The sequence below is a fragment of the Lipotes vexillifer genome, unplaced genomic scaffold, assembly GCF_000442215.2.
Source record: "Lipotes vexillifer unplaced genomic scaffold, Lipotes_vexillifer_v1.1 scaffold1069, whole genome shotgun sequence".
Lineage (NCBI taxonomy): Eukaryota > Metazoa > Chordata > Mammalia > Artiodactyla > Lipotidae > Lipotes > Lipotes vexillifer.
Genome location: NW_006787014.1, coordinates 83,224 through 97,642, shown reverse-complemented (window position 1 = coordinate 97,642; position 14,419 = coordinate 83,224). Strand labels below are relative to the sequence as shown.

General features: G+C 40.6%; 1 protein-coding gene across 4 annotated transcripts in view; it reads left to right on the top strand.

Annotated features, from left to right (window-relative positions):
• GRM5 (glutamate metabotropic receptor 5) overlaps nt 1-14,419 on the top strand; it is a 554,676-nt gene that overhangs the window by 525,681 nt on the left and 14,576 nt on the right. For 2 of the 4 annotated variants that reach the window (XM_007459684.1, XM_007459682.1), the window contains exon 8: nt 12,406-12,501. The exons of 1 other annotated variant lie outside the window; for it this stretch is intronic. In XM_007459684.1, the coding sequence (XP_007459746.1) occupies nt 12,406-12,501 (96 nt within the window). The remainder of the gene's footprint in view (nt 1-12,405; nt 12,502-14,419) is intronic. One more of the 4 variants, XM_007459685.1, reaches the window with a different exon arrangement.

Sequence of the window (14,419 nt, the reverse complement as noted above, 5' to 3'; positions counted from 1 at the left end):
TTCCTGCTGGAAAACTACTCACCAGTCTTTAGGAAGAATAAATTATTTTGTCTGAAAACTCCTCAACCCTAAGATAGCAACCAGCAATGTTAAATTAACGCTACTGCAATGTTTCTTTAGGCTGATCCTGTTCTCATATGGAGACCCTCCTTCTGGTCAACATTCTGCTCCTCCCTGAAAAGTTTTCCCTATTGAGGATGTTGTGTAAGCTTGTAAAGCACCTTGGAATTAGTTTTAAAATCTGTATCTTCCTGAGTTTCTACTGATTGTGAAACAAACAGCAATGTCGAAGGAAAGTACACAATGAAAAGGCAATGACTTAAAGATGATTCATATCTGAAAACAAGTTCTTATCCTAAGTGAGATTAAAATACAACCTTTGGGAGTTCTCTGGAAGCTAAATGAAAGGCTTTACTCAATACAAAATTTAACACTTTTCCATAATACTGCTATGCTGTAATTTATTAAACTATTCTCCAGTGGTTTGTTTTTTCTTGTTTTGTATAGTTTTTGCCATATTATATATCACTGAAGGGAAAAATCTTTGCAAAGAAGCCGTCAAGCTTCTGTTGAATTATTTCTTTAGGATAAATTCCTCTGAATAGAATTACTGGGTCAATATAGCTGATTCTTTACATTTGAATTGGTTATTTGCATCGCTTCCCCAACTGTCAACTTCTACCTTCCTTTTATTTTATAAAGGACAGAGTACTATGTTCCCTGGCAGCTTCTCAAATACTTTTGCAACTTATATTCATTTCTGACATTATTTTCTGGGCCTATTGATCGTGCTCAGTTTTTGTTTTTAATCTGAAATCTCTGAATGAATCAAATTGACATTTCAAGTCTGGGCAAATGCTGTTTTTCTGTACATGGAGACCACAGATCTGCCAGAACATGTAGTAAACCACTCTAATATGTTTACTTATGTATGGGCACAGAGAGGGCAGAAGGATGAGTCTGAAGCGGGGAATTCCTTTGCAATATTACTTTGTGATAATGAACTAGATTTGGCCTTACTCTTCCTCTCTGAAGATTCACTCATGAGAACTTCCCTTCTGCTCACATCTAGAATTCTCCTTTGACCAGTCTGACTTGAAAGGATGACTTGGGCTTTCCTCCAGCTCTCTTTGTAACTCCTTAGAGTGGTTAAGATACCCTGCCACATCCTGTCTGTCTTCTGCTGTCACACAGTCTCCCACACATCAACGCTGATCTTCTCAGAGGTGCCTCTTTCACAGCCTTCAGACTTTTGGGTATTCCTGTGTATATGCAAACTCCTGTCAGAGAAATGGTGGGGGCCTGGAGGGTGATTTATTCCACTCGGCCACTGTGTAGTCAAATTTGACCTTTGAAAAAATAAGTTTATATTGTGCTCAAAACCTGACTCTACTAAGTACACACTGCTACTTGCACGTGTGACCTTTTCAGTCTCTCAAGTGGGTTATCAGATTATTTAGATAAGGGGGTTTTTTCAGCATAAAATGAAGAAAAAAGGTGAGGCGTTAATAACGAGCATGATATCTGGAGGTAAGACATCTGGTTTCTAGCCCCATTTCTGTGACTTACCACTTATGGGGCCTTGGCCAGACGGGGAGCGGTACACGGGCCTCTCATTGTTGTGGCCTCTCCCGTTGCGGAGCACAGGCTCCGGACGCGCAGGCCCAGCGGCCATGGCTCACGGGCCCAGCCACTCCGCGGCATGCGGGAGCTTCCCAGACTGGGGCACAAACCCGCATCCCCTGCATTGGCAGGCGGACTCTCAACCACTGCGCCACCAGGGAAGCCCCCTCTGGGAAGCTTTCTGAGCCATAGATTCCTTATCTGAATAATAATTACATTACTTAGTTTGTTGAGAAAATTAAATGATATAAGAAAAGCTTTCTGCAATATTTTAAATGCTATTCAAATATATTTCATAGTTTCTCTCCTTACTTTATCACTGTCAGGATCCAAAAGTAGGATGATCCTAAGGGTAATATGTCAATAAATCTGAAAAATAAAATGTAATGTGTGCACTCTGCCTCATACATCTTAAAATTAGAAACTGTGTTTCTGGGTGATCGCTAAAGATATCACCTAGGGTAGGTGTTCGATGCGAACTTTGCCTGGAGACCAAAGGTCTAGCCTGGTGTTTGAGTAAACCAACACGGAAACAAGGTTGAATGTGCCCAGAGCTGTTATAAAGGTTGTACTGGTACAGAGGGAAAGTAGGGGCAATGACTGGACCGATGCCAAGACTGAAAACTAAAGGCAGAAACATCCTGTCCAAAGCCAGGGAGGCAAAGGGAAAGGGAGAACTGAGAAACAGAAACTGGCTCCTAAATTTGCTATAATCGGCTCAAATAGGATGGCGCCTGGAAGAGAATTCCAAAATCATCACTGAGTAAAGCCAGGACCACTTTTATGTGGATCTATAACTGACTAGGTAACAGATAAGTACATAGGGACACTAAGCTTTGTTTTCTTCATTTGTCTCTTCTTTGTTTTTCTGGATGTTTTCCTAGTCTAGTGACATGAAAGGTAATTGAGGGAAATATCTGGCAAATCCATGCCGGCCAATACCAATTCTGCAAACACATGCAACCAAAAACTTTATCTAAGTCCTTGTAAGTGCTTGGACTTGTGATAGTTCCCACTAGTTAATCAGTCTGAGAACACAACACTGAACAGATAATAACTGGTTAATTTGGGTTCCTGGACTCAGTTCCAATTATGGGCGGGTTCTCCCCACACCAACGAGCAATTCTTTGAACACCAACTGGGTGTCTGACAATTCAACTCAATTGTGACACTACCTACCTGAAGATACCATCAGATCCCACAGGTTAGGGGTTCAGTCCCACAAGTCTGCCCTCCCCGACAGCTGTCATCAACCAGCTACAGACTGGAGGTTCCCACGACCCCTACCCTGGAAGTCAGAGCCAGTCCCAAGTCCAAGTTGTATTTCTGACTGACTGGTGATAAATCAGACGTTCCCATAATGCCCTCCTCAGCTTGGATAAACTTGCTATGGTGGCTCACAGAACTCAGAGAAACACTGTACTTACTAGATCACGGATTTATTGTAAAAGGATAGAACTCAGAACAAGATGGAAGAGATGAACAGGGCAAAGTATGTGGGAAGAGACACAGAGCTTCCAGGCCCCCTCCAGGCACTGCACTCTGAACATCTCTACAAGTCACCAACCTGGAAGTTTCCAAACCTGTCCTTTGGGTTTTTATGGAGGCTTCCTTACATAGGTATGATTGATTAAATCGCTGATCACTGGCAACTGAAATCAATCTCCAGCCCCTTTCCCTTCCCTGGAGGTCAAAAGGGTGGGATTGAAAGTTCTAACCCTCTAATCACATGGTTCGGTCCACTGGCAACCAGGCCCCATCCTTAGCTGAGTTCCAAAAGTCACCTCATTAATATCACAGACGACACATTTATCACTCTCAATACTTAGGAAATTTCAAGCGTTTTTAGAGCTGTGAGCCAGGAACGGTGGAGAAAGACCAAATGTATATGAAAAATATATTTTGGTCATCTGAAATCTTATAAATCACAATACTGCACTAATTGTCACTACAGTTACCATAGCTTCTGATAAGTGAACAGTAGTGTTTGTACCATGGTTATAAGGGCCAACTGTTTAGGCATTCTCTAAACGTGGATTATTGAGAACGTAATACTCTGTTTTATCCCGCCTATCTCCCTCTTTTTTTTTCTATACAAATCTAACTCTATGAAGACTCTCACACTTTTTATATACAGTAATATGTGTAAAAAAGGAACACTATTTAAAAGAATACAAATGGTTAGGTAAGATAAAGTATTTGGTAGTAACTTGCTTCTTTAGGGTTTTCATATACACACACACACACACACACACACACACACACACACACACACACTTATAAATACCTAAGCATAAGTAAATGTTATACACAACCTTAGAAATTCTTGGACTCAGCCTTGGTAGAGAAAGTAATGAAGCAAGGTAAGAGGTAGGAGGATGCTGGCATTAGAGAATCTAAAATCTAATTCAGAGTGGCTTACATTATAAAGAAACCAATCTCACATAAAAAAGAAGTTCTGAGCTTCCCTGGTGGCGCTGTGGTTGAGAGTCTGCCTGCCGATGCAGGGGACACGGGTTCGTGCCCCGGTCCGGGAAGATCCCACATGCCACAGAGCGGCTGGGCCCATGAGCCACGGCCGCTGAGCCTGCGCTTCTGGAGCCCGTGCTCCGCAACGGGAGAGGCCACAACAGTGAGAGGCCCGCGTACCGCAAAAAAAAAAAAAAAAAAAAGAGGCTAATTCAGCGGCTCAGAGACATTGCCTAGGACCTATGTTCTTTTAATCTTCCATGCCACCATTTTTTGGAATGTTGCCTTAACTTCTCTCATGCCTGCTGCATGGCTGTAACATTGTCAGGTATCACATCCAAACAACTGTCCACAGCAAAAAGGCACCATGTTTTCCAGTGTTTTCTTGATAAGACTAAAAAATTCATTAGAAATGTCCAGAATACCCTCTCCCATGATCATTGGCTGAAACTGATGAGTAAAATGGGTTACCATTATCATCTTAGTCTAATCAGCATCTAACTCCTCAATGTCAGAATGGGACAGCTTGGTATGAAGAATGGGGCTATATGAAAGAGAGGCAAATACTTTTAAAATGAGGATCTTTTGTACAACCTTCTATATTTTACCTGCCAATCATTTTCCTTATATTTTTTGCTTACTCCATAAGCTTCCTGCCCACAGTGGCTATTTCACTTTTCTACCCATACTTTCACAAACCTCAAATTCCACCCCTTCTCCTCTCGCTGATTATCATTCCAACTTTGAGAGATCTCATGTCGTTTATCATGAGCTTGCTCATCTTTCCTCCTCCCCACCTGAATATTTTCCCATAACATGGTTCTCCTCTTATTCATTCATTTATGCATATATTCATTCAACAAATATCATCACCCGTAATAAGCTCGGCAATGTCATAGGCACTAGAAAGATGGCAGTGAAGAAAACAGTCTAATATCATGGCTTCATAGAGCTCACATTCTTTTGAAGATTCTACTGGGAAAAAAGACAGTAAATAAAACAAAATAAGTAAAATATAAATTATGGTGGATAAGATAAAAGCAGGAAATGGTAGGAAGAGTGAGGTCACAGTTGCATTTTTAAACAGGGTGGTCATGGCAGGCTATATTGAGAAAGGAACATTTGAGAAAAGATTTAAAGGAGGTAATCTCTCAAGATATTTTGTGGGGAAGCACTGAAGGCAGAGGAAATGACCAAAGCAAATGGCACTTTGGTGGGAGGATGCATGGTGTCTTCAAGCAGAACAAAGTGGGGAAGGGGGAAAAATGTAAGTTATGGGATCAGAGAAATAATAGAGGGAGAAGATTATATAGGACTTTGTAAACCGTTATAAGAAATTTAGATTTACTCAGGGAGATGGGTTGAGCAGAGAAGTGATAAAAAAGATGTTTGTATTGACGGGATTATTCTGGTTGCTGTCTGGAGACTGGATATGGTTAGGCTGGGTTGGGTGGTGGGGAGGGTTTTCGTAAGGACAGAAGCAGGGCCAGTTTGGGAAGCTAGTATAATTTTCATAGTAAAAGATGACAGTGGCTTGGACCAGGGTAGTAAATAGAGGGGGTGGTAAGAAATGGTCAGATTCTGGGTATGGTGTGAAGATGAAGCCTGCAGTATATGCCAACTGGTTAATTATAAAGTATAAGTGAAAAAAGTGTGTTCTTTCCTTTTTTTCTGTAATTGTTTTATCTCAAAACGCTACACTAGGTATTCCCCTTCCCCAAACATCTTTAATTTTTTTTCTCTCTTCCTTGGTCTCTTGACCTAAGTCTACAAAGTTGCTTCAGTTTCCACTTCATAAAAACAAAACAAAACCAAGCAAAACAAACAACAACAATAACAACAAAGCCCTTTGGAGATCTGATAAGCCCCCAAGTCACCTTTCCATTTTATTCATTTATTCATCCACGTATTCATTCACAATTTGTATTCACTCATCATCTTTTTGTAATTCTCTAGTTTTCTAGGTTTATGCTTAACCTTAGCCTCAAAACTCTGCCTTCTTGACAGCAATTCTGGTGTGAAAATCACTTACTGGGTTTTCTGTGACAAAGTGATTTGTTCTATAACTATTTGAATAATTTTTATTTTTGAGGAAAAGACTCTTCCCTTCCATATCATTTATCTCTGCTCATACCATACTTCTATTCTGAATAACAGAAAGCAGTTGAAGAAAAAGAGGGTTTAAATTTACTTCGTAAATGGGATGCATTTTAAATGAGAGATTTCCTTTAAAAACACCCTCCTACACACTAACTCCCCAATCCTTCTCTCCTGCCCTACTGGTGACCATTCCATATTGAATTTACACAGAAAACATACATGAAATTTCCAACATTTTCCATCTTCCTTTCATTGAGCTCTAATAGAGACCACTGTTGGGGTTTTTTTTTTTTCCCCTCTAAATATTTCAAAGGATGATAGAATAAAGTAAAACGTGTGTACAGTGGTTTCTACACATAGGAGAAAATGTCTCCCTGTGGTTTGCACTAAACTGAATGATACCTAGTGTGGGAGCAGAAAATGAGCTGGGTGTTGTTAAGCGTTCAGATGAATTAGCTCAACGCTCCTTCAAAGGGTGGCGTATGCGGCATAGTGTGAGTCAGTGTGGGAGAGAAGATGGTAAAAGAAATCTATTTCTCAAGATAATTTTAGCTACTGGAAGGAACAACACCTTGGGCAGGACAAGGCCTTGACTGAATTATGGAGTCAGAGAAATGTGCCTCTGGCACCTTCAGCTTTCTCCTTTTCTGTCCCTTTTTTCCCTCTACTCCTGAGACCTCTAGGATCTCAATGCCGTTTTTCCCCTCTCATCTCAACCACATACTCAGAGAGTCTGCAGTATGTATCAGAAAACATGGGATATCTACTCACAACAGCACTTGCTTCATGAGCCTCCTCACTCATGGATGATGGAAAATCTTTGCACTTGACATTAAGGGAAGGTGAGAGAATTTACCATGGAATCTTCCTAGCATCTCAGAAACAGAATCGTGTTGGGAAATTCCATTTACACATATTGGTCTTTGTTTCACCCACTGGACTTTTCCCTTCCAAACCATTTGAAGGCTCTGTCTGTAATCCCTATTTCTTGATAAAGACCCTCCTTCAATTTCAACCTCTTCATTAAACACTCCATTTACTGTATTTTCTTTACCTTAAAACCTGGTTCTCTCCTAAGGACATTCCTTCCCCTGTAGGCCTTTCATAGGTTACTTATCCTTCCACATCACATATTCCTCAGGGCACAGAGCTGGGGGTCAGCAACTCCATGCTACTTCCAGACATAATCCACACGTCATACAGAAATGTGAAAGTGACAAACCACCTTCACTGAGGCTCTTGACATCTAGTTATCCCATTGAGGCTCTTGACATCTAGCTATCCCTCTATCTTTCAACTTTCTTTAAAATTACTATTTACTACCAACTTCTGGGTAAAGAATTTCTGTCCACCCCTAGCTCTGCTATCGCTCTGGGTTACTTTAGTGCCTATATAAAGAGGAAACCATCACCATGGGCTCATTTCTCAATTGTAATGATTAAATTCTAATGCAATTAGAATTATCATTTTAGCCCTCCTACCTCTAGTAAACATATTACCTGAATCTCCCTCCCATAAGGAGTCCTTATGTCTAATATCAAACTCTCTCTTTTCCTTCTAGCTTCAGGCATCATCCCCACAATACCTGCTACTTCACCTAATATACACATTCTTCTTTGAATTTATTCATTTTATTCTGGCCTTTCACCTCATTCTGGACTCATTTATCCATTCTGGACCACGTAGCCTATATAGAAATTTCAGTAATCCAGTGTCTAGTAGATATTGGGAGAGACAGGGGAAAGGGAGTCAAGAAATGCAATTTTTTATTCAAATCATTATGGAGAAATTACATTTACTATCCAATCCTGAGTGATTACCCCCATATCTTTTAAATTCACCAGATGAACATGGGCTCTTGTAGAACTGAGTAGAGAGGAACTAGAGCTTCCTGGACAAAGGAGGTACAAAAGGAATCAAAAAAAAAAAACAAAAAACAAAAAAAACTTCATAGACAGCAACTAAAGCTAATTTCAGAACAAATCATTCCTATATCTCTTAAACCTATTGTGACAGATTTTCACGCTAAGATTATGGCCCAGAAACCAAAGTGTCAAAGCTATATTGAGCACAGATCTACAAGTCTGGAGACTGTAAAGGGAAAAAAATAGCAGATTGAAGAACCCTGAATTCAGTATCTAGCATATAGCAGGTACTCAGAAAACATTTAGAGGGAATGCTTCCATTAACAGTGTTAGAGGAGTCTGTGAACAGGTAGAATGAGCAAGTCTGTAACCCTTCCCTCCACCACCCCATAGTTTACGGGTTCTCTGTGGGCACTTTCAACCGTTCTCACGGTATTTGCAGTCATCTGTATGCTAATGGCTCCCAAGTACATAATAATCCCCTAACTTCTGGATTCTTAAACCCATGTGCCTACTGAATTTGTCCAATTGTATGTTCCACCAGCATCTCAAACCCAATATTCCAAAACGAAGCTTTTTATTTCTTCCTCCAAATATACTCCTCCTATATTTTCTTAACTTAGTTAAGTGCACCACCCAAGGCAGTAACTGAGGTAGCATTCTACACGAACTCTCTTAAACTCATCGATAATCCTACTCATTCTACCCCCTAAATATTTTTGAAACTGTTCTCTAATTTTCCTCCTATTATCACTACCCCAAGGAATTATCTCAACATCTCTCACATGAACTATTACAATAGAATGAGTCGCTCTATCTCTAGTTCCATTCCCTCAAGTCCGTAGTATTTTATCTAAATGTCAACTCTGACCACATCTTTTTCTTAGCCTCTCCATCCACACCGCGCATTTTACCTTGTGTTATTTACCCTAGGTTACAGTAAAAAACACCAAGCACTGTTTCCCCATGTACACCATGCTGTTTGCTCTTGATTTTTCTTCTGCCTGCCTACCCATCTTTTCATACTGCATTCCTACTCATCTTTCAAGATTTACCCTGGGATCATATCTCACTGAAGTTTTTCCTGCCATTCTAGTATGGGTTAGGAGTCCTTCTTGCATCCGTTTCTATAATAAAACTTCTCACGTTGTTTAAAAATTATCTGCTTACATTTCATCCTCCCACTCCAGGCTATGAACTTATCAATGGCACAGAGTTATCCACGTGCTCCTTATCACAGTGCCTTGCACGTGGAGTATTCAGTAAATGGTTTGAATGCTGTAAATTAAACATATGTAGTGCATCTACAGGAACCCAAATGAGGGAACACAATATACAGTCCTACACTAGCTCCTCCACTGGCCATCCTTATTAACTCTACTACTTATTTGCAAAATGGGGCCTAGACGAGAAAAGGTAAATAATAAGTCTTCACAGTTTTGTTTCTAAAATTACTGACATTGTTACTTATATGGAAGATGAATGAAAATAAGATGAGCTTGGGAGTCATTTTCTAATACTGGGTTCCGCGTTCATAAACCTTGTAAGCTTGGGCTTACGGACCCTGATCCTCAATGCCTGCCTCTTTGGAGTAAGGAAAACAGCACCTACTTTGTAGGGTAGTTTTAAGAATTGAAGATAATATACCAAAAAGAACCTGGAACATTCAATATTCTGTCATCATTATTATTTCTATTATGACCTTGAATATAATCACAAAACATTTTATTTGAAAACTGAGTTAATATTTGTAAAGCACGTAAAACAGTACCTCAAAAGTATGTGTGTACATGTGTGCATAACTGTGTGTATATCTCTGCTTTAGTAAGTGCCTAAAATATATATGAATTTATTATATAAGAGAAGTAATTTTTACTGATATTTAATTAGCTATAAATTCTGAAAAGCTTTAACTATTTTAATTGACAGTTCTATAGTTCTGAAATAAGCCCAAATGGAAAGAATTATACACCTGCAGCAGAGACTATAAAAGCATTATTAGCTACTTTAAACAGCACATTATGGTGAATGGAATAATGAACAAGTGAATGAATGAAAATGTGGTTTATTTAAGTATCTGGTAAACATAGTTAAGCTGTAATTATAGTTATAGACAGAAAGAAGGGTCCCATCCAAAAGCAAAGATAAGCTTCCCAATCTGTAAATGACATTTTCACCTTCAATACAAAAACTATTTGAAAGTTCTAAATAAGTCTAATGTTATCTCTCGCTTTATTGGAATAAGTTGGGATTTGTATTTTTTATTTTGTTTTGTAAAATCTTTTACCAAAAGAGAGTGGGTTATGAGAGAATAAGATGTTTCATAAGCAGGGGCACCTGGCAGAGTGTGTGCATATGTGTGTGTGTACATGAGAGAGAGAGAGACAGACAGACAAAGCAACACAGATAGAGACAGAAAGAAGAGCTTTGGGGCATAAAGAGTGTAGATGTCCTAAATTAGCTATGAAAAAATTTAAATTAACTGGAAATTAGCCTAACAGAAGATATTCAAAAATACTTTTAAGGAGCCCTTTGTAAGGAACCATGACTACTTCTATCATTCTATTAATATTAATATTCTTTTAATTTAAGCTCTAGAGCAGCATTCTGGCTATGCAACCCAATTCACAAATAAACACAAAATATTTTCCATTGAAATGTGGAATGTCCTTCGATGACTGGTACTTCACAAGGGATCCTCTTCCAAGGTGTTTTCTTTGGTGAAATAAAAGCTGTTCAATCTGGTTTGGTCCGATGCTTTACCTTCTCAAAGAAAGTCTTTTAAGTTCTCTTCCTCTCTTCTTTATGGCTTAGACCTAAAGTTACGGTGTACATACTGTCTTCTCCCCTTCCTTCTCCCATGAGACTGTGAGCTCTATGAGGCAGGACCTGAGGATTATTTATCTCTCTATCCCTAGGACAAAGCCCATTGCCTAGAATTTAATAGATGCTCAACTAACATTTACTGAAGAAACCTTGATTGATTTAATGAGCCATTTCACTTTCACTCAAATACTAAATACTTTTCACATCTAAGAGAAAAAAGTTATGAGGAAGCCCTTTATCCCAGGACAAATAATGATTTTAATTTTGTTGCCTTTTGTTTTATTTAACATGAATTTTGAGACAGCAGAAAAAGAAACCTTTTTAAAAAAGTGACTATATCAAGGGTAAACAGGTCTTCTGATAGTCACTTTATCACTACCTGCTGAATACCAGGAACGTGGATGAAGTGGCACCAGGTCAGGCTCCAGATTTAGAAGGGAAAATGTAATAAAGATAACCAACCTTAAGAGCCTTGGACGCTTGCAAGCTCTACTGACTATTACTCTCTACTCACTAGGCTTGTGATTTTGGTCAAGTCAGTTAAGTAAGTCTCAGTTTCCTCATCTGGCAAATGGGGATAACAATGCCTCTTTAATTACCCCACAGGCCTAAACTGATGAATTTAAAAAAGAGATTATTTCTGTGAAAGCATGTTGGCTCTGAAAACTGTCATACAAATATAAGGGTTCATCTTGATGCACCATGTAGCAGACAAATGTTGGAAATCTCTTAACTTATTTTAGATGAAATTTCTAGCACCTTCCAGGTGTGGTGAATTGCTAACTCTGATATAAAAGCTGTTTAAGCCACTCACCACAATGCAAGCAGCCCAATACTGACTGTCACACTTCAGCTTAATGGTTATGTAAACCTCTCACATCCAAGGAACGTCTCTTTTCTCTTTTGGCATCACCAGTCTCTAGTATCACGCTCAGACACAGTACCACTCATTGAAGGTTCATTAATGATAAGAATGACTTTTTAAACTAGAAGGCAAACACATTATAATGGCTAAAAGTGTAGGTTCTGAACTTAGATTCCTGTGTCCAAAATCCTTGATCAATCTACTTAATCCTTATAATTTAGGTTTCTGCTTCAGTAAAATGGATATAATAATAGCAGAGGCTCTGCCACAGGCTGTTGCCAGGACTACATTTGGGTCAAATTCCAGCACCAGGTCTGGCATATGGTAAACACTAAATTCTAATGTACTGATATTAATCTTTTTCTTAGATGCTATGAATTACACCCTTTTTACCACTGACTATTAAATATGATCAATAGGCAATGTAAAAGGGTAGATCACATGTGGCTCAACCAAGGAGTAAAAAAATTACCCCCCAGTGTTATCGATATACCATCACAACCATCTATAGCATCACAGGTCAGCCACCGCAGTGAAAGCAGGAGCCCTGTTTGGGCGAGGGGCCACCCTCTGCAGCCCCAGCTCTTCCTCAGCCCCGCCAGGGAAGCACACAATCACATCTCTCTGTTTGCTCCTGTCCTTGTTCGTGCTCACCAGGTACAAAGACAGGAGACTGGCCCAGCACAAGTCGGAAATAGAGTGTTTCACCCCCAAAGGGAGTATGGGGAATGGTGGGAGAGCAACAATGAGCAGGTAAGCAAACTGTGAGTGGCCTGAGGTGGTGTGAACTAAATGTACGCAAGCTACAGGAACAGGTGGCTCCCTGGTCTGGGTCCTCACTCAACCGTGCCTCCCATGCAGTGTGTCCAACCTGGGCCACCACTGGGTTTCTACGTGTGTTTGATTTGCAAAAACCCACACCACCCTCGTGTGAAGTGATGGGAGCCTCCTGTCCCAGACGCTGCTGTTCCCCAGGGTTGTGCGCTTTGCATGTCTGAAGCCTTAGCTCACAGTCAGTGTCCCTGTGGGTTTTAAATTACTGGTTACATGCTTCTGTGGAGTTTGCAAAGTGGAAGAGATTGGAGGAAATACACGTTTCAGGACGATCCAATTGCTTAACAAAAACAAATGCAAAAGCCTAGGACTGGTTTTGAGGGAAGGACTGCAATGGAGGGGAGACTCCAGCCCTGATCCCACAAGCCTGGGAATTAATCTGACTTACTTTGAATGCAATGTCATCTCACAGCCAAGGGCAAATGCCAGGCCAAACGAGTGAACTGTAGAGGCCAGAGGCTTTTCGTGAACTGAAATCAGGAAAGCTAGTCCTCCTCTAGCTACCGTAGCTTTGCAGCTCCCTTCCTTCTCTGTGTTTGGTGGTGAACACACCATGTCGCTGCGCTGTGCATGTTCCGTCACACCAGGCGCTCCCAACCAAGCTGTGCCCAGGAAACTGGGGTAGCTGGAACTATAAGCATCGACTGAGCTTTGTTTGCATGAAATAAACGTGCTTTATTGCATGGGACTGGGTTTCAAGAAAAGGGCTCTGGAGACAAAGACGGCCAAGATTGGCATTGAACAGTTCCAGAAAGCTGGAGGAGCCCTGAGTTGGGAACTTGTCCCCCATGAACTAACTCCCCACCTCTAATTTGTTGTGGCTTTTCCCAATCCATCTGTGGTACTGAAGTGTGGGAGGGAAGCTCTCACAAATCAGCCTGGATTAAAGGAAAGGGGAAGTGCAGAAGGTACAGTGTGTACATATGTGTGTCCATGTGCTGAGAGCAGAGCTTGAGATCCGGCTGCAGAGCAAGAAGAGAATCTAATCCCGTGAACTTTCACCTCCAAACGTTGTTCGATTCCGCAGTAGTGGGTGCCTTCTGATTTTCAAAATAATGTCTAACTTTCTACAGGGACACTGCACAACTTCTGGGGGCCGTTCACATCACAGTCTGTGAAAATGATGCCCTGAACTGTGCAGTGTACAGCCTGAGCCATCATTCACAGCAGCCCTGGTCAAGAGCCTGGCTGACTTTGTTCACAGGTCCCAGAAACAAGGCAGTGAGAGCACGTGTACACGTGTAGCCACATATGTGTGCACACTGGTGTATCTGACAGTCTTATGCCCACAATCCCTTTATACAGCTTTCTTTGGATCTCAGTGTATCTGGAAGATAAGCCTCAGTGGATCATTTTGTGGCGGGTAACTCAACAGACTGCTACTGGGGCTCCTAGTTTCCTTCCATTCAGATATGACTAAGTGGCACATTTCCTCTACTTGAAAATCATTCAGACAGCATCAGAGTTGACAGGACAAGGTGAAAATGACTGCATCAAATGAGCGCAGGGGCTCTGTCCAAAGTGACTTGTAATTTGAGGCACTGTCTCGGACTGGAGTTCCCAAACGTAGCAAACTTGGCTGCCTATCAAACATCCTAAGGCAAAATCTTGGTCAGCACAACCTAGGAATCTGTAGTGTAACAAGTTTCCAAGGTCATTCAGATTTAGTCAGTCCATAAACAGATATTCTGAAATAATCTACCTGTGTAGGAGATGACGTGAAGCTATTCATGGCAAACATAAGGTCTCAATTCCGTCATGCGGTATTCTTGAGAGAGTTTAGTCAGTGCTTGGAACTCAGATCTGATCAGCCTAGCGATTAGATTTTCAAGGCTGT